Source organism: Phoca vitulina, unplaced genomic scaffold (assembly GCF_004348235.1).
Source record: "Phoca vitulina isolate PV1807 unplaced genomic scaffold, GSC_HSeal_1.0 scaffold2, whole genome shotgun sequence".
NCBI classification, from domain to species: Eukaryota; Metazoa; Chordata; class Mammalia; order Carnivora; family Phocidae; genus Phoca; species Phoca vitulina.
In genome coordinates, this window is record NW_022589705.1 from 68,190,389 (window position 1) to 68,215,831 (window position 25,443).

The window sequence follows — 25,443 nt, forward strand, 5'->3', positions numbered from 1 at the left end:
ACACACCAGGGTATTATGCAAGCAAACTGACAGGATCCTTTCTGGAAGTAAGTAGAATGTAAAACATGGATAAATAGTTGAAAGAATGAATGAAGGCATACACCTGTAGCATGAGATACAAAATGGGCAAGAGACTTCCTCACTTTTCAGAGTGATTATCATGGAATTCCTTTATGAAGAAAGTCCTCGTAATAAATGTAAAATATGATTTCACTTCCTCAAGTTCAATATACATACACAATTTAAGGACCATTGATATCTTAACAACATAGAGTGTTTTGGCCAATGAATATGGTTTATCTCCCCACTTATTCACGTCTTCTTTCATTTCTCTCAGCAGTATTTTATAATTCTCAGTGTATAAATCTTACATATCTTTTGTCAGCTTCATTCCTAAATATTTAATATTTGATGCTATTGTAAATTGTATTGTTATTAATTTTAATTTCTGATTTTTCATTACTAGCATATAAAAACATGGTTGATTTTTGTGTATTGGTTTTATATCCATGATCTTGCTAAATTCACTTGTTAGTTCTAGGAGTTTTTCTGTAGCTTCCATAGGATTTTCTACATAGGTGATCACATCCTCTGTGAATAAAGAAAGTCTTACTTCTTCCTCCGTAATCTGGAGGTCTTTTATTTCCTTATCTTGCCTTATTGCATGGTTCCTTGCCTTGTTCCTGATACTAGCAGAAAACATTCCTTCTTCACCATTGGGTGTAATATAAGCTTTTCATAGATGCCCTGTATCAAGTCAAGCAAATTCCCTTCCACTCCTAGTTTACTGAGAGTTTTTATCAGGAATGGATGTTAAATTTTGTCAAATGACATTTTTGTATCTATTGTGATGATCAGATAACTTTTAATTTTTAGTTTGTTTCATACAGTAAATACATTGGTTGATTTTTTAAATATTAACCAACCTTATATTCTGGGGATAAACCCCAGTCAATCATGATGTAGTATCCTTTTTCTATATCTTTGGATAAAATTTTTTAAAATGCTAAGAATTTTTGCCTCTATGTCCATGAAAGATAAGGTCAGTATTTCTCTTGTAATACCTTTTTCTGATTTTGGTAATTAAGAGTAATGCTGTTGACATAGAATAAGATGAGAAGTATTCTCTCCTCTTCAATTTTCTAAGAGTTTATGCAGCACTGATATTATTTCTTTCTCAAATGTTTGATGGAAATCACCCCTGAAGCCATCTGAGCCTGGAGTTTTTTTTATGAGAAGGTTTGTAACTACACATTCAATGTCTTTAAAATAAACATAGGGTAACTCAGATTATCCACTCCTTCTTGAGAGAGTTTGGTAGTTTGGGTCTTTCAAGAATTTGCTTCATATGGGGCACCTGGGTGGCTCAGTCGTTAAGCGTCTGCCTTCGGCTCAGGTCATGATCCCAGGGTCCTGGGATCGAGCCCCGCATCGGGCTCCCTGCTCAGCGGGAAGCCTGCTTCTCCCTCTCCCACTCCCCCTGCTTGTGTTCCCTCTCTTGCTCTCTCTCTGTCAAATAAATAAATAAAATCTTAAAAAAAAATTTTGCTTCATTAATTAATTAATGTAGTGATGTCACCTCTCATTCCTGACATTGGTCATTTGTGTCTCTTTTTTCTTGATTAGTCTGGCTAGAGCTTTATCATTTTTATTGATCTTCTCAAAGAACCAGCTCTTGATTTCATTGATTTTCTCTAATGTTTTTCTGGTTTCTACTATATCAGTTTCTGCTCAGATTGTTATTACTTCCTTTGTTCTGCTTCCTTTGGGTTTATCTTTTTCTTGTCGCTTAGGTCATTGATTTGAGATCTTTTCTAATATAGTCATGTAGTACTATAAATTTCTCCCTAGCTCTTGCTTTAGTGACATCCCACAAATTTTGATATATGGTGGGTTTTATTTTCATTATGTTCAAAATACTTTCTAATTTCCCTTTTGATTTCTTCTTTGACCTATGGGTTATTCAGAAGTGTGTTATCTAGTTTCTAAATATTTGGGAACTTTCAAGATGCCTTTCTATTATTAATTTCTTGTTCTTAGGGATTATTTATTTGAGAGAGAGAGAGCACACACATGCCAAGAAAGGTGAGCGGGGGCAGGGGTGGGGGAGAGAATCTTCAAGCAGACTTCCCGCTGAGCACGGAGCCAGACCCGGGGCTCAATCCCACAACCCATGAGATCATGACCTGAGTTGAAACCAAGAGTTGGGCGCTTAATCAGCTGAGCCATCCAGGTGCCCCTCTGTTATTAATTTCGAATTTAATTCCATCATGGGCAAAAAACATACATTGTATGATTTGAATCCTTTTAAACTTACTGACTTGTTTCATGTGCGAGCATATGGTCTATCTTGGTAAATGTTTCACATGTCTTTTTTAAAAATGTGTATTCTGTTGTTGGGTAGAGTGTGACTAGTGTGATGTAAGATTTTAGCTTTTTTATTAAAGATGTGAATTTCATTCATAATCTCATCTAAAAAGAGCATTTCAGCCATTTAAAAAAAGTTTGGCGGGGGGAGCCCGGGTGGCTCATGCTGTTAAGCATCTGGCTTCAGCTCAGGTCATGATTCTGGGGTCCTGGGATCGAACCCCACACAGGGCTCCCTGCTCAGTGGGGAGTCTGCTTCTCTCTCTGCCTCTGCCTGCCCCTCCCCCTGCTTGTGCTCTCTCTCTCTCTCTCTCAAATAAATAAATAAAATATTTTTTAAGAAAGTTTTTATTAAACAAAATGCATTGCTTTCTCTATCCTACTTATTGTAGAAAATCTGGAAATTACCCCCAAAAATGGCTAAAAATGTTTAAATCATTTGTAATCCCTCCACCCGGAGACATGTTTCTTCAAATATTTTTTTGGTGCATGTGTATAACTTTTTTTAAAAATTGGACCACACTGTATGTACTGTTGATATCTGACAACTTCCCTAAGCACCACATTATGTACATTTTCCCACACCATCAAATATTCTTTTAGGGGCGCCTGGGTGGCTCAGTCGTTAAGCGTCTGCCTTCGGCTCAGGTCATGATCCCAGGGTCCTGGGATCAAGCCCCGCATCGGGCTCCCTGCTCAGCAGGAAGCCTGCTTCTCCCTCTCCCACTCCCCCTGCTTGTGTTCCCTCTCTCGCTGTGTCTCTCTCTGTCAAATAAATAAATAAAATCTTAAAAAAAAAATATTCTTTTAATGACTTAAGTGTTCCATCATGGATATCAGAGAATTTTTAAAATAATTCTATACTGTAGGATATTTAGGTTTTCTGACACATTGATATTATAGGCATTGCTACAATTGGTAATGCATTGAGGGCCAGAGTTAGAAGTCTTAGCCCTAATCTTGGTTTAGTCCCTAACTAACTATTGACTCTGTAACTTTAAGCAAGCCCCTTAAACTCTTAGGCTTTGAGTTTCCCATCTTTAAAATAGAGAGACTTTTAATGTGCGCTGCCAAATTGCCTTCTAGAAAGGTCAGATCAATTTATCAAAGTTAGGAAATGGCTTATTTCTCACAACCTTGCTGTCACAGGGTTTTATGTTTTTAAAAAATCTTTGTCATTTTAATGATAACAAAATGGCATCTCTTTTAAAAGAATTAATGGTGTTTTATTTTAATTTATATTTTTTTGATTACTTATTTGTTATTTGGACTTTGTCAATTACCTGTCTAAATACTTTGTCCATTTTTTAATGTGGGCATTTGTCTCTTTAATGGTTTGCAAAATTACGCATACAGTAACAATTTTTTTCTACTACACATGTTAGAAACATTTTGTCCCCAGGCACTCATTTACTTTTAGGTTTTAAAGAGTTTAATTTCAAAACTTTTAACACACAATGGAAGTTCCCTTGACAACATCAAGCAGGCTAAGAAGACCCTCAAAATCTACAAATGATCCGTCTAAATGCACACAGCACAGGACCTGGCTAATAATAAGGGCTAAATAGATGATACGTGTAATAATTAATAATGATAACAATAATACTTCAATGAGAGTCTTTCGTCAAAACCTATCCAGCCCCCTTGTCACTCATCCTTTTGTGCTCATTGCCCCTTCCCCCATTTCGTCCTCTAAAATGTGAGTGACAAGAAACGGGATCGTTTCTCCAATGAACTTGAGGATCTTGAGAAAGCTGAAGGACTAAAAAGAATGAAGAGAAGAGAGGGGGAGAAGGACTCACCACCTTTGGAATCGAGGGCCCTTTGTCCCTCACCAGCAGAGCTGGACTCTCCAAGCTGGGAACGTTCCCTCCGTCCATTCAGGGAGATGAGGCATCAGGCAGGAAAATCAGGAAGGCTACGGAGATGAGCCTGGCAAGAGTTCACCTTTTTATTGGAAGCCCAAAGAAGCCCGAAGCCGGGGCCTCCCCCTGTCCCACACACTTCCCTCTAACTGTCTCCTACACACCAACAAGCCACACCCTGCCTGTCTGCTCCTGATAAAGGAAGAGAGCAAAGAGGAGTCTCCCTAAAAGCAAGGGAACCCCCCAGTGCTACCCGGTGTAAGGGACCTTTGCCTCTCAGCCCCCTGTCCCTCCCAAGCTAGCTGCGTAGTGGTTCCCTTCAATATGTTTTGATCCTATCACACTCTTTCTGACAAGCTTGCTCCCCTTTACTTTCCATATTAGAGTAAAATTGAAGTTTGGTTTCAAAGACACCCACCAATTAGCTAACTTCTTTAACTCACTACCTTTATCTCCAGCTGCACCCCGACGTGTGCTTTCTGACAAACAGACTTGCTTACTGTCTCCCAACATGTGATAAACCCTTTCCTGCCTGTTCTGCTTTCATAATATCCGTAACTCTATATTCATAATATCCATAATTGTATCCTTAACAACGCATTATGTATTTTTGAACTTTATACAAATGGAGCACATTGTACCTAATTCTCTGTGATTTCCTTTTTTTCACTCAACCTTAGTTTCTGAGTCTAGCAGACACCTGTGGTGGCCCACACCATATGCCCTCAGCATCCCCCCAACCCTTGCCCGATTCTGGGGTAGCTGAAACTTACAGGCAAGCTGCCAGCAAGCCACCTCAAAAGCCACAGTGTCTCTTTGCTTATCTGAATCTATGAAGGCTGGGCAGGCTGTTCAACCTGTATGCAGCCCAGGAGTTTAGGAACCTGAATAGCCCAGGGGACGAACTGGGCAGTGACAGGCGTCAGTGGAAAATGCTCCAGCCTCACACCTTCGGAGGGAGAGTTCTGAGCTGTACTCTACACAATACCTCAGAGAGTTCCCAGAGGGAATGAGCTCAGTAACCCACAGACATCAGTAGTTCAAGAATGCACATTTTAGTGCTTTTTCTTCCTTTTCTTCTCACTCACCATTTCTGATTCCTGGGATCACCTCTTAAGTAAGCACTTGCACTGAAGGACTCAGTTCACACTCTGCTTTTTGTTGGAGTACAGATTAAGATATTGAAATTCATCCAGATGGATTCACAGAGCTCTGATACATTCATTCCTTACTGTGTGGTAGACACTGTATGAATATACCAAGATTTCGTCCATTCCCTCATTGATAAAAATGTGGCTTTTACAAACAGTGCTGCTAGGAACATTCTTTCCTGGTTCACGTGTGCAAGAGTTTCTTTAGGACAGCCATGTGTGGGGTCTCTGGGGTCCATGAACTCCAGGAGCCCCTGAGATCCTTTCATGAGGTCCCCCAGTATTCTTATGTCCATAATAATACTAGGCTGTTGTTTATTTTTTCACTGTGTTGACATTTCATCTGTTCCTGTGGGCTTGAGAGCTTCCCAATAAAAAAAGATTGTTCTCATGAGACTGGCAGTGACATTAATGATTAGTGGTTTTTTGATGTTGTGTAATGAAATGTGTCAACATTTGAAAGAGCTGCATAACTCCATGAACCAATAACTTCCAAATGGCTAATGCATGTCGACAAAAATCACGCAAAGGTAAAAGATCTATTCAATATGCAAGATAAACCAGTGGATTTAACTGTAACAGAGTATACGAAGTTCGTTGGTGTATTATACACTTGAAAGTTGCTAAGAAAGGACATCTTAATTGTTCCCACCACAACAAAGAAATGGTAATTATGTGACAGGATGGGAAGGTGTCAGCTAACTTTATGGTGGTAACCATTTCACAACATATAAATGTATCAAGTCTCACAAGTTGTAAACCTCTCTGTCAATTATATCTCAATAAAGCTGAGGGGAAAAAGACAAGAAAAGTTTACTGGTATGATTTTAGATCCTATGCTGCAGTAACCTTTCAGAAACTACCACTTGCCAAGTGTGGCTATAGTGTCAAAGAAGAATATCCACAGTTATCTGGGGAGGCGAGTGAAATGCCCTTTTCCATCCATTTCAACCACACAGCCTCCTGCCGCAGATCAAATGCAAGAGCCGATATGAGAATCCAGCTGTCCCAGCCAGCCAGACACTTAAGAGATGTATAGATATGTAAAACAGTACCACTCTTCTCACTAATTTTTTTGTTTCAGAAAAGTTGTTTTTCATAAAACGTGTTGTTTATGTTAACATGTGTATTTGTTATGTTTATGTCATGTTTATGTTTACATATGTTTATGTTAACATATGTTTATGCTAACATAAGTGTTTATGTGTATTATTATTGCCTTTTAAAAAAATTTTTATTTAAATTCAATAATTAACATAGAGTGTATTATTAGTTTCAGAGGTAGAGGTCAGTGATTCATCAGTCTTTTTTTTTTTAAAGATTTCATTTATTTGAGAGTGAGAGAAGGAGAGACAGTGAGAGAGTACAAGCGGGGAGGGAGAAGTGGGCTCCCTCCTGGGAGCCTGATGCGGAACTCGATCCCAGGACCCGGGATCATGACCTGAGCTGAAGGCAGATGCTTAACTGACTGAGCCACCCAGGCGCCCTGATTCATCAGTCTTATATAGTACCCAGTGCTCATTACGTCACGTGCCCTCCTTAATGCCTGTCACCCAGTTACCCCATCCCCCCACCCCCTATTATTGTCTTTAAGTGAAGTAATAATTATATTTAAAACTTCTTACTTTAATTTCTACTATGGCAAATTTCAAAAAATATAACCTTTATAAACTGAAGCTCCTTAGGGTCCTCAATAATTTTTAAGGTACACATAAACACACACACAGCTACATACATCACGCTACCACTACACCTATCAAAACTGGCAATAATCCCTTGATATTATTTGATATGCAGTCTACGTTCACACGTTTTCAGTGTCAAACACGTCTTTTTATATGTGGTTTGTTCAAAACTGGATCCAAGCAAGATACACATATTACATTTTGTTGTTAGGTTTCTAAAGTGATCATTCTATAATGATCACTTCTATAATGATCATTCTAAAGGGATCATTCCATAATGATCCCTCTGTCCTTTTAAAATTTTCTTCATACTCTTGATTGTTGGTAAAACTTAAAAATTTGTCTTGTACAATGTCCTACATTCTGGATTTGGCTGATTGCGTTTGAGTGGTATCATTTAATTTATTTCTCTATCCCTCATATTTCTGCTGAATTGGAAAGCTAGAGGTTTGATTAGATTCAGGTCCACTTCTAAGCTCTGTGACTTGGGTGAGAGCCTCACCTTTCTGTGTCTCGGTTTCCTTACCAGTAAGAATGGTAACTACCTCATTAGAGTAGCATAAGGATTAAATTAGTTAAAACATGTAAAATACTCAGAACAGTGCTTGACACCCAATATATGGTAGCTGTTATCATTACTTGAGGAAAGCCTCCAACTTCAAAGCCAAAGCCAGAGACTAAAATAAACAACAAAGACAGGGTGCCTGGGTGGTTGCATCATTGGGCGTCTGCCTTTGGCTCAGGTCATGATCCCAGGGTCCTGGGATCGAGCCCCGCATCGGGCTCCCTGCTCAGCGGGAAGCCTGCTTCTCCTTCTCCCACTCCCCCTGCTTATGTTCCCTCTCTTGCTGTCTCTCTCTCTGCCAAATGAATAAATAAAATCTTAATAAATAAATAAATAAATAAACAACAAAGACAATCTAGGAAGTAAAAGAAAAATGGCAGAAAATCACAATTGATGTCCTCAGAAATATGAAAGAAGAGAAGGTCCTGAATCCACAACACAAAGCAAGAGGTTACCAAAAGGAAAGCCAAGGAACCAGGAAAAAGTCTTGGAAATTAAAATTTTATAGCAGAAACTAAAACATTCAACGGAAGAACTAGAGGATAAAGTTCAGGAGAATCTCTGATAAAGTAGAATAAGCAAAACCAAGAGAGGGAAAATGAGAAAGAAAAGATTTTAAACACAAGAAAATCTATCACAGAGAAAGTCTCCCCAAAGCCTAGACATTTCCTGAGTGCCTAGCACAATGAATGAAAAAGACTTACCAGGACACATCATTATGAAGATTTGGAGCGCCAAAGATGAAGGAAAAATATATATCCTAAAAAATTCCAGAAAACAAACTCACAAACAAAAATTACATAGGACATGATGGAAATCAGAATAAATCAGACTTCCCCAGAGTCTAACCACATGAGAAGCTAAAGGACAATGGATCAATGCTTTTAAAATTCTGAGAGAATATGATTTCCAATCTGGAAATCTGTATGCTGCCAAGCTGTCAAGTGTGAGAGAAAATAAAGCCATTTTTAGACAAGGTTTCAAAAATTTACCTCCCATGAACCCCTTCTGGGGAGGTTACTGGAGAATGTGCTCTTCTGAAATGAGAGAATAAACCACAACTGGATGATCAGGGGATTTGGCACCAGAGAGTAGAGATGGGAATCCCCAGAATGTGGTTAGGGGAAATCCTAGGACAATAGTTGGACAGTGAGGCCAAGATGACAATTTGGAGAGAGGAGGATTGGCTCGAGGAAGGATATCTCCAAGAAAAAAAAAAAAAAAAAAAAGACACTGAGAGATCACCAGATTCACATGACCAGATCAAGAAATGTTTTATAGTCCAGATGGAGAATTTGGGGGAAGAATTAACAATAGATGCATAATTAAGTGAATGAAAAAAAAAGGCAATTTTTGACTCTAGGAGAGAAAGGTTGTTCAATAAAGTGAAAGTAATCTTAGTCTGGTGTACAGCTCAATTGTAAAAATATTCCATAGTTATGTTAATGTAAACTCTGGCTCAGCCAACTAGGGAATTGTGCACATTGGCCAAGTCTGTTGATGGTCACAAAAAGACAGAAAGACAGATAGGTAGATGGATAGATAGAGATCATAAACTCATAGAGGAAGAACAAGGAGGGGACTTTCACTCCCTCCAGACTCCAGCCTCACTTTCCTGATGAAGAGTTCCAAACCAGTGTCCTTTCTGGAGCTAGACAACTCTTCTTGCACCCTCTAAATTTAAACTCTCTCTTACACCCACATGCACACACACCCCCCTGACTTACCCTCTTCCTCAATCCTTTCCCAAGCCAACAGCATACCTTCTTTTTTATCAGTGTCTCCACTATTTTTCCAATATTCTTTGGCTTTTCCACTCCTTTATAACCTATATCCAGTCTGTTTTAGCTGTCTTTCTAAAGCTTTCCAAAGGTCCCTGCCCTGTTTCCAGCTGTAATACACTCCAATCTAATCTGGCCACGTTTATTGTTAACAATAATCCAACCAAAATTAATATAGAAGTTTAAAATAACATTTGTTAGACTTTCTTCTCTTTAAAAGAAAGTATAAACCTTACTAAAGTATAAGTGTTCATTGTAGAAATTTTGCAAAATAAAGAAAAGCACAAAGAAGGTAAATCTATCACACTTGGGGCGCCTGAGTGGTTCAGTCAGTTAAGGCATTTGACTCTTGATTTTTGGCTCAGGTCATGATCTCAGGGTTGTGAGATCAAGCCCTTCTTTGGGCTCCACTCTGGGTGTGGAGCCTGCTTAAGATTCTCTCCCTTTTCCTCTGTGCCTGCTCCTGATCGTGAGCTCTCTCTCAAAAAAAAAAAAAAAAAAAAAAAAAAAAAAATCCCCTCTACTCTCAAAATAATCTGGATTTATGTTTTGGTGTGTTTTCATACAGCCTCTTCGCCGTATGTATACAATAATCTTTTTTGAAACAAATACTGTGATTACTGTGATTATGTTGTATGTTCCTCTTTGTAACTTTTTCATTTAATAAAAACATTTTATTATGTCAATAAATATTCTTCTACGTCATTTTAGTGGCTGCATGGAATCCCATGCCAGCCATCCTATTGTTTATTTAATCAACCCCTGTTACAATTATTTTGTTTCCAGCTTTTTACTTTTTTTTTTTTAGATTTTATTTATTTATTTTAGAGAGAGAGAGCAAAAGAGCCCTAGCAGGGGATAGGGGCAGAGGGAAAAGGAGAAGCAGACTCCCCATTGAGCACCAGCCAGATGTGGGCCTTGATCCCAGGACCCTGGGATCATGACCTGAGCCCAAGGCAGAGGCTTAACAGACTGAGCCACCCAGGCGCCCCTCCAGTTTCTTACTCTTAAGAATAGTGCTATCTCTGATTATTTAGTTAGGATAACTTAGAAGTGGAATTGCTGAGTCAAAGGCTGTGCTTTTTTAATTATTGTGGTAAAAAAAACCTTAATATAAAATTTCCCACCTTATTTAAGTGTACAGTACAGTGGTATTAAATATACGCACATTCTTGTGCAAAAGATCTTTAGGACTTTTTCATCTTACAAAACGGAAACTCCATATCCATTGAACAACTTCCTGCTTAGCATCCATCAGTTGTTTCAATTCTTGCCTAATTCTTAGAGGAACAGAAGTAGGGGATCTGGACAACATGTGTTCCTCTGGATAGGCCATTGTCCTATCCTGAATCCTGGCTGAAGTACTTGCTGCGGTACTTGCTAGCTGTGTAACCATGGACAAGTCACTTAACTTCTCCGTGCCTCTGTTCCCTTATCTGTACGATGGTGATAATAACATGTCTCTATACATGTACATTACTGTACGCATTTATCAACAGGAATAAATGAGTTAATAAATGTGAAGCTCTAAGAACGGTGTGTGGAATATCATAAGCCCTGAAGAGAGGCAGCTGTTATTATTGTTATTATTAGACTGAACAAGATTTCTGTTGTCAAAGCATTTACCTACTATTTTCTTCAATCCTGTTCTAATAAATGAAAAACGACAGCCAGCTATTTTAATTTGTAAAATTATTATAATTGTAAAACAACAACTGTAATTGTAAAATGATGTATTATCAGTGAGCTTGAACATTTCTCTATACTTATATTGGTTATTTACATTTGTCCTGACTTCCTGCTTCAAAACACTGTGGCCAGCAGGACCTCACTTGGTCTTCCTAACAAGCTCGTAAATCAAGAAGGCGCAAATCACCATCCCCACTTTTCGAATTAAGAAACTGAGGCCCAGAAAGTTACAATTCTCGGCCCAGGCTTCAGATCTCACCCTTCAAAGCCTAGCAGCTGCCCCAGAAAATATTCCCGGGAAGGCACTGTTAAAGCTCCCCAGTTCCAGAGCCCACGCTCGGGAAAAACGGGAGACGTCCAGCTATGCTCTCTACGCACGCGCGGGCCTCTCAGGGGGCGGGGCCTCAGAGCGCGCCGGTCTCCGCCGCCCCGCCTCCCGGCCTCGCCTCCGGGTCGCCGCCCCGGCCCCGCCCAATCCGAGGCGCGGCGGGCTCGCGACTCCAGGCCGGGAGGTAGGGGAAGGCCGGGGTGTCCCACGTGGGGCCTTGCCGGCGACGCGGCGGAGTCCCGGAGTCCCGAGACGGGGAGGGCCGGCGCCGACTCCTGACCGTCGCCCGCCGCCATCTTGCACCCGGAGAGGGCAGCGGCGGGCGGGGGAGCGTCTCCTGGGGCCGGGCTTGGGCCCAGGGCGGGCGGTGGCGGAGGGCGGGCCGGGGCGGGGCGGTGGCCCTGCGACCGAGCCGGGCTGTAACTGCCCGGCCGGCCAGAGGTGGGAAGGCCCTGGCCCTGAGACTGCGCGCGGCCCGGGCCTCCCCGCCGCCCCGCTCCGAGGCTGGGACTGGCTCGCCCCGCCGGGCCGCGGTGGCCTCGCAGTTAGAACACCGCGCTGCAGTGTAGGAACGTGTCACAGGCCGTCTCGCTTGCTCCTCACGCCAGGGAAGGGGCTGTTGTCCCATTTTGCATACACGAAACTAAGGCTCAGAGTGGAGAGGGGATTTCATTTTAGTATTTAAGTATTTAATATCAAGAGAAAGTTTGCTGCATTGCCTTCCCTCTTTCTATAAGTTTTATTCTTTCTTGCTTTTTCTTTTTTTCTTAGAAATTTAAAAATACAGAAATTTTTTTTTAAATTTCAGAAAGATAGATATTATAACAATTTGCCCAGAGACACCCAGCAAGGTCATGGCGGTGGGTTCGGTCTTAGTCCACCTAATCCAGCGCTCTTTCCACAGGGCCACTCTGCCTCACCTGTCAAAGGAGGGTGCTGAACTTGGATATTAGTTAAGGCAGTGACTGGAAATTCTTTTTCTTTTCTTCCTTTCTTTCTTTTGTTAATCAGGCAGTCTCTTCTGCACCATCCAGGTCAGAGCTAAGGAGTGTTCAGAAGCCAAGTCATGGATCAACCTACCCGTAAAGAAAAATCCAAAGTTAAAGAACCTGTCAGCAGAGTTGAGAAGGCCAAGCAGAAATCAGCCCAGCAGGAGCTGAAGCAAAGACAAAGAGCAGAGGTGAGATTAAGGAGGAGACCTGTATACCTGTAGTCTGCTGTAGATGGTGCTGGAATAGAGAGGAGAGCTGTGAGGGGGAGGGCTATTTGCCTCTAGGCAAAACAGCTGTTCTCCTCGGAGGAGATCATTGAGGTCCAGAATGATGACGTGGCAGCCCAGAGTCACGTGCCAGGTTAGTGTCCGAACCCTGACCATCTCCAGATGACTCCTGGTGCAGGGCTTTTGTGGAAGAAAGAAAGGAAAAAGAGAAGGGACATGTCAGGGAGGGGTCAGCGAGAGACAACAAGTGTTGGACACCCCCTAGCACAGGTGTTCAGGCTTTGTCCTGGAGAGTAGCTGCTCAGAACCAGAAGTAGAGGCCCAAGCTCTACATCTACCAAATGTGTTTCTTTGTTCCGTCAACACTTAGAATCAGCTTGAGAATGAAAAGCTAAACTGTTCACACTACCTATGTGGAACCACATCCAGACATGTATTTTTATTTTAGTATTTAATATCAGAAGAAAGCTTGCTGCAAATTCTTCCCTCTTTCGAGGCATTGTATTTGTTTCTTTTTTGAGAAATTTAAAAATACAGAAAAACAAAATATTAAAACAAACACCTGCGTACTCAGCGCGCCAGATTGGTAGTCGTTAATATTTTGTCATATTCGCCTGGAGCCTTTTAGATAAATAAAAATTGCATATGAATTTAAAGTCCTCTTTGTCCATTTCCTATCTTACACCCTTTTCCCCTCTGTATGGGCATCCACTATAATTTTTTATGCTTTTACACTCAGATATATTAATAGATATCCTTGAGTAATATACAGTATTCTTTTGTGTTTTAAAATTTTACATTAATAAAATTCTGTGTTTTATTTTACATTTTGCTTACATTATGTTTAGAACTATTCATGTTAATATAATCTAGTTTATTCCTCATCACTGCTTACAGTAGTCTATTTTATTTTTTTTATTTTTAAAGATTTTATTTATTTGAGAAAGCATGAGCAGGGGGAGGGGCAGAGGTAGAGGGAGAAGCAGACTCCCCGCCCCCCCACCCCTGAGCGGGGAGCCCCATGCAGGGTTCCATCCCAGGACCCCAAGATCATGACTCGAGCCAAAGTCAGATGCTTAACTTACTGAGCCAGCTGGGCACCTCAATTTTATTTTTATTTTTTAAGTTTTCATTTAAATTCCAGTACTTAAAATACAGTGTAATATTAGTTTTAGGTGTACAATATAGTGATTCAACACTTCCATACAAAACCTAGTGCTCATCACCCATCACACCCATCCCCCCACCCACCTACCCTCTGGTAACCATCAGTTTGTTCTCTGTATTCAAGAGTCTGTTTCTCGGTTTAAGAAACAAAACAAATGAGCATGGGGGGAAAGAGAGAGAGATATAGTAGTCCATTTTATGAAGCCACTTTAGTATATTTACCCATTCCTCCATTGATGAACATTTAAATTACTTACAGGTTTTTTGCTACTACGAACATTGCTGTAGTGAAAAACTTAGATGTCTCCTTTGGCACCTGTGCTAGAATTTCTGTAGAGCATATATGACTAGAAGTAGAATTACAGTGTGTATTTCAGTTTTACTAGACATTGCCAGATTGCTGTCAAACAGATTGTACAAGTGTTTACTCCCATCACCAGTGTAAGAGAGTTCTCATTCCTCACTTCTTTTCCACATTAAATTTGTGTTGATTTGATCCATTCGTTAAATACTGAGCTGCTATGTACCCCGCACTGTTGCAGGGGCTTGAGATACACGAGTGGACAAGGCAGAGAAGAATCCCTGCCTTCGTGGAGATTGCGTTCAGTGCGAGAGGCAGACGGTCAGTATAATAAGTAAATTGAATAGTGTGTTCAAAGTTAATCCATAAACTGAAATCCACCTTTGGATTAAGACAGACCATCTGAGGAGCGCCTGGGTGGCTCAGTCGTTAAGCGTCTGCCTTCGGCTCAGGTCATGATCCCAGGGTCCTGGGATCGAGCCCCGCATCGGGCTCCCTGCTCCGCGGGAAGCCTACTTCTCCCTCTCCCACTCCCCCTGCTTGTGTTCCCTCTCTTGCTGTCTTTCTCTATCAAATAAATAAAATCTTTAATTTAAAAAAAAAGACCATTTGAGAGTTGTAGACGTGGATTCTAACAAATTATTCTCCCCTTTACCTCCCCATTGCCACCTGGATCCAGGCCCCCAGATAACTACTGCATTGTGCTCTGGGGAACAGTTGGAGGGTTGTTGTAAGGAACAGCCTGAGGAAACTGTCCTTTGTGCACACTGTAGGGATAGATGTGGAGGGCTTTCTTGGTGTCCTTATTGACATCCTCCTGGTAAGGTTCCACAGGTTAGATTTTATTGGTCCGACTCCAAATTCCAGCTCATCATGAGCCCCAGTTCTTCCCATGGGACCTTGGAGAGGATGCTTCACCTCCCTACACTTCAGTGCCTCAGTTCCCCCTTGAAAAACGAGGGCGATGATATCTACCTCACAAGATTGTTACGAGGAACAGAAATGTGGTGTGTAAAGCCCTCAGCGCAGTGCCTGGCACAGAGAAAGCCCTCAGTAAAAGGCAGCAGGAACCATGTGCTTCCCAGCAGGTGACCTGCTTTTATTGTGCGGACTCCGGGTGGAAGGACTGATCGCGTTGTTGGTGTCGTGCCGAAATGGAATATTGGAACTCAATATTGGAATATTGTGATGTAATACCACGAGGCCCAGGGCCAGCCTGCACGTGCTTGACCACGGGTATCCTCACATGAAAGCTTATTGCTACTCCCATCCCGACCTTTGTAAATCCTGCCTGGCGTAAGGCAGGGAGATGTAAATATAAAACAGGTGATTTTGTGACATAGAAGGTATTATCCTCACTTGAAAGCATAGAACCCCTCATTACTCAGGGATTGAGGGGCAGACTGCGAGCTAAACACATCTGACCTTGGGCTCCTGCTTTTTGCTTTGCCCTACAAGCGCCCTGCTGTTGGCTCTATCTGAGCTGCCTGGAATGTAGTCTCCTAAGATAGGAATGTGACAAGACCCTCGTGGGGAGGAAGAGACACAGTTTCCATTCAGTTCTACAGAGATGCCGCATTCCAGAAAGATGTGAGGGAGCGTCGTGACGAGTAAATGGAAGAGAGGGCACGTGTGGCTGTGAAGCCCCGTTTGACGCAGTTGGCCACCCTTTCCTGCCTGAAAGTCTTTGTTCCTTGGCTTGGGCCTGCTGACCCATTTTGAGTCTCGTCTTTCTCTGCTTATTCTATTTTCCCTTCCACCAGCCTGCCTTCGGGATCTAGAGGTCTCCAAGGAGCTACTTAATATCCCTCTCGGTCCCCAGCTCAGTCACATGCAGATTAAAATGCTCGTTAAAGCATGAATGGATGAAGCAGAGGTTCAAATGTATATATATTAGAAGTGTATTCACATATATATGATGTGTACAGCTTAAAGAAGATGAATAAAACCAACACCCCATGTCTACCACCCAACTAAAGAAATAGAATGTGACCAGTAACTTGGAAGCTCCTCGGGCCCCACTCTGGTCCTGTCCCCAACCCTTCCCACCAGCAGTGCCCTCATTCCTTGATTTTAATGCTGGTCATGCCCTTGCTGTTCTGCACTAGTTTAGTATTTCTCTGTGTACCCCCAAATAATATTTTGTAGCCTAACAATATACTGTCTAGTTGTGCATGTTTCTGGGGAGCCTCAATAGGTTGGGCGTCTGCCTGTGGTTTGGGTCATGATCGCAGAGTCCTGGGATCGAGCCCCATGTTGGGCTCCCTGCTCAGCGGGGAGCCTGCTTCTCTCCCTCTGTCCCCCAACTCCTGCTCTCTCTCTTTCACCTTCACTCTCTCTCTCTCAAATAGTTGTGCACGTTTCTGAATTTATATATGTTACTACATTCTGTGATTGGCTCTCTTCACTCAGCTTCTTTTCTTTTTTTAAACTATTCAGACCTATTTATTTATTTGTTTTCATTGTGGTAAAATAGACATAACAGAAGAGTTAACCATTTTAACCATCAATATTATGCTTTTCGAGAATCATTTGCATTGATTTATTAATTGTTTTCATCACTGTGGAATCGCCTTTTCCCTAAAGATTATAGGATCTTACCACAGTAAAAAAAAAAAAAAATGGGGTGGAGAAGATTATAGGATCATTCAAACTTTCTATTTAGTCAGTTTTGATCATTTTACTCATTCTAGCAATTTATTTCATTTACATTTTCAAACTTGACACAAAGTTCATAATGTTTTCATTTAATCTCCATTATATCAGTAATTATGTTTCCTTTTTGATTCTAATAATGTTTGCTTATGTCAGCCCCTTTTCATCTTGATGAATCATGTCAGAGATTTGCAGGATTTTCTCTACTATTTTCAAAGAACCATCTCGCAGGGTTGGTGATCTTTTCGCACATTTGTTTGCCTTTTCTGCTCTTTATTTTGTGTTTTCTATTTGTCTCCCTTCTCAGTTTCTTTTTTTCCCCCTTTCTTGTCTTTTCTTAAATGAATCAAGTTATATCACCTACACACAAACACACTCCTTCATTTTTTCCTTCTACAAATTGGAAAGTTTTCTGATGTTTCTGCTCTTTGGTGGACAGATTGATACCACAAGGATAAAGAAAGGTGAGGAATGAGGTAGATACCCCACCTTCCACCTGAGAATGTCTCTTGCAGTTTTCATTCCATCCCCGCTGCCTCCCCTACGTCATATTCTTGCCGCCTCCTTCCTGACTATTGTAATGATGCCTGTCAGTGGCCCCTAATCTCTTCTTCCACTTTATCCCTCACATGGTCTCCAGTTATCTTTCCCAAAGCAGAGATATCATCAGGTTGCTTCCCTGCACACTAATCTCACTGGCTGTCCAGAGTCTGGCCAAAGTCCAGAGGCCGTGGCCAACACCCTTGTCACTTTCTCCAGCTCCCCAAACTCTATAATATCCTTCATATTGGCCTCGTTGAAGTTTCCAGAACTCATCCTGTACTTTCCCGTTATGTTTGTTTCATCATACTGCCCCCTGGCCATCACCTCTCGTGGCCCTTCCCCAGTCTCTACTTGTTCAAATCCTCCGGACCCTGTAAAAGCCAGATCAGGCCACTGCGTCTCTCCCCATTCTCCAGGGGGAATTGGTTCCCTTCAGCTGCATTACTGGCATTTCCAAATGCCACGGCCTGTGGCGTCGGTGGCGTCCGAAGACAGGTGGGGCAGCTGCCTCCCCCGCTAACGGCTCTTTTTCTCCCCTTCAGATCTATGCCCTCAACAGAGTCATGACGGAGCTGGAGCAGCGGCAGTTCGATGAGTTCTGTAAACAGATGCAGCCTCCTGCAGAGTGAGCCGCCCCGTGCGCGAGCCGGATGGGGCCCCGGGGGCCGGGTTTCTCAGCTGCGTACCCGTTTCACTGAGATGGTCCACTTGGAACCTTACAGAACTAGACAAGAAGCTGTTTGCATTGTTCCTGGATAAATCTGAACTTCCCGTACGTCCCTTCTGCTTCACTGGTTCCTTCAGTCTGAATTGGCCCAATGCTTGCTGAAGAGACTTGTTTTGTTCTTCTAAGACAATAGATTCTTTTTTTTTTTAACCTTTTTCTATTGTTTGAGAAAAATCAGTGTTTCTCGTGAAACTGTAGCTCTTCTCCAAAAATATAAATAAAATGCTAATAAAATGTTCATTTGCTCAGACTTTAGCTCGGGGTGCCTAGCCATAGAAAACGGAGTCAGAAAGAATGTAATAGGTAAGACAAGTTTGGGGTGAGCAGAGGGAACCCTTTCTCCTTCAGGAGGGAGTGGAAGGGAGGAGATAAGAGAAAGAATGTGAGCGTTTCCAGTTCTCATTCTTCCTGGGGCCAAAGCTCGGCAAACCCAGCAGCTCCTAAGTTTTTAGCCTCATGGGTATAAATATGTGAGCCTCGATTCCCCGAGGAGCCAGTACTCAGGGCAGAGGCCTGCAGCTAGGATTCCTCTCATCTTGTGATGCACAGCTAGCCGCAGGCTGGTACCAGTGGGGAGACGCGTGCAGGTGCTTTTCGCTTTTCATTCCAGGAGCTACTTTATCAGGCCTAGAAGGTAGTTTGTGATAGGAATATCCAGACTGGTTCCTCAAGAACCATTCACCTACCCATCCATCCACCTGCCATCTTTAAGTATCAAAGTGTAAAGTTTCTGCCTCAGACATTCGTATCAGGAATGGTGGGTCATACTTCAGCTTTCACGATAAAAGAGTTAATGCTGGGCAAAAGCAGAACTTGTTCTTTCAGGGTATTTCATTTCCAGATATTCCTGAGTAGGGAGAAGGGTGTCAGAAAGCAGAATATGGATGGAAATGAGGTAGACCTCTCAGGGTAAAGGAGCCAGACGCCGCTACCTCCTTTACTCTCTACCCTAGAAATGCCCGTGTTTTCCCTACTGGTGTTGGGAACATCTCAAGCCATGCCCATCTCCTCTTTGTCTCCCTACTGCCTCAGAAGTCACTGAGAATTCTGTTCCCATTGCTGTGGCTTCTTTTAGGAGTAAACTGGGCCATAATGGGGTATGAGGAACTTGCTACCACTGTGGAGAATGTGTTCTTGAGAGCCTAAGTTATAACTAAGGATACTCTACAAAGATTATCCCCATAAGTTGTAATTAGAGTCTATGGTGTCCTGCCAAATTTGGATTGGGGATTATTTGGTTTTGTTTTTTGGAGGCGTTGGGGTTTGGAGTGAGCTATTATAAACCTATAAGAATGCTGTAGTATACTACAAAGAGCACAGTTTTTGGACTCAAATGACCTGGGGTCAAGTAGCAATTCTACTACATTAGATAAGTTATTAGCCTCTGAGCCTCACTTTTTCCATCTGTGTAGTGGAATATTTTCTTCCTGTCAGGGTCATTTGTTGGAGTAATATATATGAGATAATGTATGTAATAGATCCTCAGTAAATGTCACCTCCCTTCCCAACCACCTTGTTTCATGGGAAATGTTCCAAATTTCAAATAACCCAAGTAATGCGTAAGCATCAGTTGGAAAGATTCTGATCCTTAGTTGAGAACTGCCTGTATTAACAAGTCTCAGCCCTAGATCTATTCCATCCTAGAGAAGTCCTCTAGGATTGCAGTTTTTCAAACTGCAGGTGGTTGTAAAATCAGTTTAATAAATTATGATGGGCTTTGTTTTTAATGAAACAACAGATTAAAATTATCATATGTGGTAAAGATATTATTTCATGAAGCTTTTGTTTCAGGTTTATGTATACTTATGAAAGAGTCTACTGCATTGGAGGTAAAAGTTCCTTATTTCTATGGGTTGTGGCAAAAAAAAAAAAAGTTTGAAATGTGAGGGATGCGTGAACAAGGCAGGACTGGGTCATCTTTTTATTCACAATTTAAAGGGAAAGAAGTTTCATCTGCCTCAGGGAAGGGCTGCAGGAGCCTTTGCGTCCATAACTGGAATAGCATTCAATGCTAAGGCTCTTGCAAGCATAATCAGGGAAAACGAGGAGCACCTCCTTTCTGCTTCCCTACCTGGAATTCCCTAACCCTGATGTGATCTACTCCCGGTTTCTCAGAGGTAAGAGATATTTTTGGAGCTCTGCATCAAAAAATTCATGATGAGAACTGACTTTTGAAGTCAGGCTGCCTGGGTTTGACTCTTGGGTCCACCACTTACACCACTTACACCACACAGACTAACGTATGAACACCGGGCAAGTTTTAACCTCCCTAAGTCAGTGAGTTTCAGACATTTTAGTCTCAGACTTCTTTATACTCTAAAAATGGAGGACCCCAAAGAGCTTTTGTTTTTGTTATTTATGTTAACCTGTAGTAGGTTTTTACTATTTTAAATAAATCAATATTTTCAAACAAATTTTTTGTGAAAAAAATTTTTTTTTTCTTTTTTAAAAAATTTTTAATTTAAATTCATTTAATTAACATAGAGTATATTATTAGTTTCAGAGGTAGAGGTCAGTGACTCATCAGTCTTGTATAACACCCAGTGCTCATTACATCATGTGCCCTCCTTAATGTGCATCACCCAGTTACCCCATCCCCCTACCCCTCTCCCCTCCAGCAACCCTGTTTGTTTCCTATGATTAAGAGTTTCTTATGGTTTGTCTCCCTCTCTGATTTCGTCTTCTTTTATTTTTCCCTCCCTTCCCTTATGATCTTCTGTTTTATTTCTTAAATTCCATATATAAGTGAGATCATATGATAATTGTCTTTCTCTGATTGACTTATTTCGCTTAGCATAATACCCTCAAGTTCCATCTACGTCATTGCAAATAGTAAGATTTCGGTTTCTTGATGGCTGAGTAGTATAACATTGTATATATATACCACAGCTTCTTTAGCCATTCATCTGTCAATGGACATCTCGGCTCTTTCCACAGTTTGGCCATTGTAGACATTGCTGCTATAAACATTGGGGTACAGGTGCCCCTTCGGATCACTACATTTGTATCTTTGGAGTAAATACCCAGTAGTGCAATTGCTGGGTCATAGGGTAGCTCTATTTTCAACTTTTTGAGGAACCTCCATACTGTTTTCCAGAGTGGCTGCATCAGCTTGCATTCCCACCAACAGTGTAGGAGGGTTCCCCTTTTTCTGCATCCTCGCCAATATCCATTGTTTCCTGACTTGTTAATTTTAGCCATTCTGACCGATGTGAGGAGGTATCTCATTGCAGTTTTGATCTGTATTTCCCTGATGCCGAGTGATGTGGAGTGTTTGTTCATGGGTCTGTTGGCCATTTGGATGTCTTCTTTGAAGAAATGTCCGTTCATGTCTTCTGCCCATTTCTTGATTGGATTATTTGTTCTTTGGGTGTTGAGTTTGATAAGTTCTTTATAGAGTTTGGATACTAGCTCTTTATCTGATATGTCATTTGCAAATATCTTTTCCCATTCTGTCGATTGCTTTTTGGTTTTGTTGACTGTTTCCTTTGCTGTACAAAAGCTTTTTATCTGAAAAAAAAAAAAAAAAAGCTTTTTATCTGAAGTCCCAGTAGTTCATTTTTGCTTTTGTTTCCCTTGCCTTTGGAGATGTGTCTAGCAAGAAGTTGCTGCAGCTGAGATCACAGAAATTGCTGCCTGTGTTCTCCCCTAGCATTTTGATGGGTTCCTGTCTCACATTTAGGTCTTTCATCCATTTTGCGTGTATTTTTGTGTATGGTGTAAGAAAATGGTCCAGTTTCATTCTTCTGGATGTGGCTGTCCAGTTTTCCCAACACCATTTGTTGAAGAGACTCTTTTTTCCATTGGTTATTCTTTCCTGCTTTGTCAAAGGTTAGTTGACCATAGAGTTGAGGGTCCATTTCTGGGTTCTCTGTTCTGTTCCATTGATCTATGTGTCTGTTTTTGTGCCAGTACCATACTATCTTGATAATTACAGCTTTGTAAATATAGATTGAAGTCTGGAATTGTGATGCCACCAGCTTTGCTTTTCTTTTTCAACATTCCTTTGGCTATTCAGTGTCTTTTCTGGTTCCATATAAATTTTAGGATTATTTGTTCCAGCTCTGTGAAAAAAGTTGATAGTATTTTGATAGGGATTGCATTGAATGTATAGATTGCTCTAGGTAGCAGAGACATTTTAACAATATTTGTTCTTCCAATCCATGAGCATGGAATGTTTTTCCATTTCTTTGTGTCTTCCTCAATTTCTTTCATGAGTATTCTATAGTTTTCTGAGTAAAAATCCTTTGCCTCTTTGGTCAGGTTTATTCCTAGGTATCTTATGGTTTTGGGTGTAATTGTAAATGGGATCAACTCCTTAATTTCTCTTTCTTCTGTCTCATTGTTAGTGTATAGAAACGCAACTGATTTCTGTGCATTGATTTTATATTCTGCCATGTTGCTGAATTCCTGTATGAGTTCTAGCAATTTTGGGGAGGAGTCTTTGGGTTTTCCTCATAGAATATCATGTCATCTGCAAAGAGTGAGAGTTTGACTTCTTTGCCAACTTGGATGCCTTTTATTTTTGTTGCCTGATTGCTGAGGTTAGGACTTCTAGTACTATGTTGAATGATGGTGAGAATGGACATCCTGGTCATGTTCTTGACCTTAGGGGAAAAGCTCTCAGTTTTTCCCCATTGAGAATGATATTTGCTGTGGGCTTTTGTATATGGTTTTTATGATATTGAGGTGTGTTCCCTCTATCCCTACACTATGAGGAGTTTTAATCAAGAAAGGATGCTTCTTTGTCAAATGCTTTTTCTGCATCTACTGAGAGGATCATATGGTTCTTGTCCTTTCTTCTATTAATGTGATGTATCATGTTGATTGATCTGTGGATGTTGAACCACCTTGCAGCCCAGGAATAAAATCCACTTGGTCATGGTGAATAATCCTTTTAATGTACTGTTGGATCTTATTGGCTAGTATCTTGGTGAGAATTTTTGCATCCATGTTCATCAGGGATATTGGTCTGTAATTCTCCTTTTTGGTAGGGTCTTTGTCTCGTTTTGGGATCAAGGTAATGGTGGCCTCATGGAAAGAGTTTGGAAGTTTTCCTTCCATTTCTGTTTTTTGAAACAGCTTCAGAAGAATAGATATTAATTCTTTAAATGTTTGGTACAATTCCCCTGGGAAGCCATCCAGTCCTGCACTCTTTTGTTGGGAGATTTTTTGATTACTGCATCAATTTCCTTGGTGGTTATGAGTCTGTTCAGGTTTTCTATTTCTTCCTGTTTCAGTTTCTAGGAATACATCCATTTCTTCCAGATTGCCTAAATTGTTGGCATATAGTTGCTCATAATATGTTCTTATAATTGTTTGTATTTCTTCGGTGTTGGTTGTGATCCCTCCTCTTTCATTCATGATTTTATTTCTTTGGGTCCTTTCTCTTTTCTTTTTCATAAGTCTGGCCAGAGGTTTATCAATCTTACTAATTATTTTAAAGAACCAGCTCCTAGTTTCGTTGATCTGTTCTCCTGTTCTTTTGGTTTCTATTTCATTGATTTCTGCTCTAATCTTTATTAATTCTCTTCTCCTGCTGGGTTTAGGCTTTATTTGCTGTTCTTTCTCCAGCTCCTTTACATGTAGGGTTAGGTTGCGTATTTGAGACCTTTCTTGTTTCTTGAGAAAGGCTTGTATTGCTATGTAATTCCCTCTTAGGACCGCCTTTGCTGCATCCCAAAGGTTTGAACAGTTGTGTTTTCATTTTCATTTGTTTCCATGAATTTTTAAATTCTTCTTTAAATTCCTGGTTGACCCATTCATTCTTTAGTAGGATGCTCTTTAGCCTCCATGTATTTGCGTTCTTTCCAACTTTTCTCTTGTGATTGAGTTCAAGTTTTGAAGCATTGTGGTCTGAAAATATGCAGGCAATGATTCCAATCTTTTGGTACCAGTTGAGACCTGATTTGTGACCCAGTATGTGATCTATTCTGGAGAATGTTCCATGTGCACTCAAGAAGAATGTGTGTTCTGTTGCTTTAGGATGGAATGCTCTGAATATATCTGTGAAGTCCATCTGGTCCAGTGTGTCATTCAAAGCCCTTGTTTCCTTGTTGATCTTCTGCTTAGATGATCTGTCCATTGCAGTGAGTGGGGTGTTAAAGTCCCCTACTATTATTGTATTATTATCAATGTGTTTCTTTTTGTTAATAATTGGTTTATATAATTGGCTGCTCTCACATTAGGGGCATAAATATTTACAATTGTTAGATCTTCTTATCTTCCTGTTGGATAGACCCTTTAATTATGATATAGGGTCCTTCCTCATCTCTTATTTAGTCTTTGGTTTAAAATCTAATTTGGCTGATATAAGGATTGCTACCCCAACTTTCTTTTGATGTCCATTAGCATGATAAATGGTTTTCCACCCCTCACTTTCCTTTTTTTTTTTTTTAAGATTTTATTTATTTATTTGACAGAGAGAGACACAGCAAGAGAGGGAACACAAGCAGGGGGAGTGGGACAGGGAGAAGCAGGCTTCCCATGGAGCAGGGAGGCTGATGCAGGGCTCGATCCCAGGACCCTGGGACCATGACCTGAGCCGAAGGCAGACGCTTAACAACTGAGCCACCCAGGCGCCCCCCACCCCCTCACTTTCAATCTGAGGTGTCTTTGGGTCTAAAATGAGTCTCTTGTAGACAGTGTATCGATGGTCTTGCTTTTTTATCCAATCTGATACCCTATGTCTTTTGATTGGGGCACTTAGCCCATTTACATTCAGATAAACTATTGAAAGATATGAATTTAGTGCTACTGTATTACCTGTAAATCACTGTTTCTGTATATTGTCTCTGTTCCTTTCTGGTCTATGTTACACTTGGGCTCTCTCTTCGCTTAAAGGATCCCCTTTAACATTTCTTGCAGGACTGGTTTAGTGGTCACAGATTCTTTTAATTTCTGTTTGTCCTGGAAGCTTTTTATCTCTCCTTCTATTTTTAGTGACAGCCTTGCTGGATAAAGTATTCTTGGCTACATTTTTTTTTCATTTAGCACCCTGAATATATCATGCCTATCCTTTCCAGCCTGCCAGGTCTCTGGATATATCTGCCAGTCTAATGTGTTTTTTTTTGTTTTTTTTTAATGATTTTATTTATTTATTTGACAGAGAGAGACACAGCAAGAGAGGGAACACAAGCAGGGGGAGTGGGAGAGGGAGAAGCAGGCTTCCTGCTGAGCAGGGAGCCCGACGCGGGGCTCGATCCCAGGACCCTGGGATCATGACCTGAGCCGAAGGCAGATGCTTAACGACTGAGCCACCCAGGCGCCCCAGTCTAATGTTTATACCCTTGTAGGTTACAGACCTCTTGTCCCGAGCTGCTTTCAGGATTTTCTCTTTGTCTCTGAGATTTGCAAGCTTCAGTATTATATGTCAAGATGTTGACCTATTTTTGTTGATT

At 41.1% G+C, this 25,443-nt stretch overlaps 2 protein-coding genes across 2 annotated transcripts in view; one reads left to right on the forward strand and one right to left on the reverse strand.

Moving 5' to 3' along the window:
• The window catches only part of ERMAP (erythroblast membrane associated protein (Scianna blood group)), a 25,026-nt gene extending 13,299 nt beyond the window's left edge, over nucleotides 1-11,727 (reverse strand). The window contains exon 1 of the mRNA XM_032414762.1: nucleotides 11,653-11,727. Coding sequence (XP_032270653.1) covers nucleotides 11,653-11,727 — 75 coding nt within the window. The remainder of the gene's footprint in view (nucleotides 1-11,652) is intronic.
• On the forward strand, nucleotides 11,535-18,288 carry SVBP (small vasohibin binding protein). Its single transcript, XM_032417232.1, has 3 exons — nucleotides 11,535-11,615; nucleotides 12,443-12,611; nucleotides 17,859-18,288. The coding sequence occupies exons 2-3, from the start codon at nucleotides 12,498-12,500 to the stop codon at nucleotides 17,943-17,945; spliced, it is 201 nt and encodes a 66-aa protein (XP_032273123.1). The 5' UTR covers nucleotides 11,535-11,615; nucleotides 12,443-12,497; the 3' UTR covers nucleotides 17,946-18,288.
• The last annotated feature ends 7,155 nt before the right edge of the window (nucleotides 18,289-25,443 follow it).

Bases quoted from the DNA above. Each gene is read 5' to 3' on its own strand.
- SVBP (XM_032417232.1), top strand. From the start codon at position 12,498: ATGGATCAACCTACCCGTAAAGAAAAATCCAAAGTTAAAGAACCTGTC. The intron at 12,612-17,858 runs GTGAGATTAAGG...TCTCCCCTTCAG, and splicing joins AGCAAAGACAAAGAGCAGAG to ATCTATGCCCTCAACAGAGT.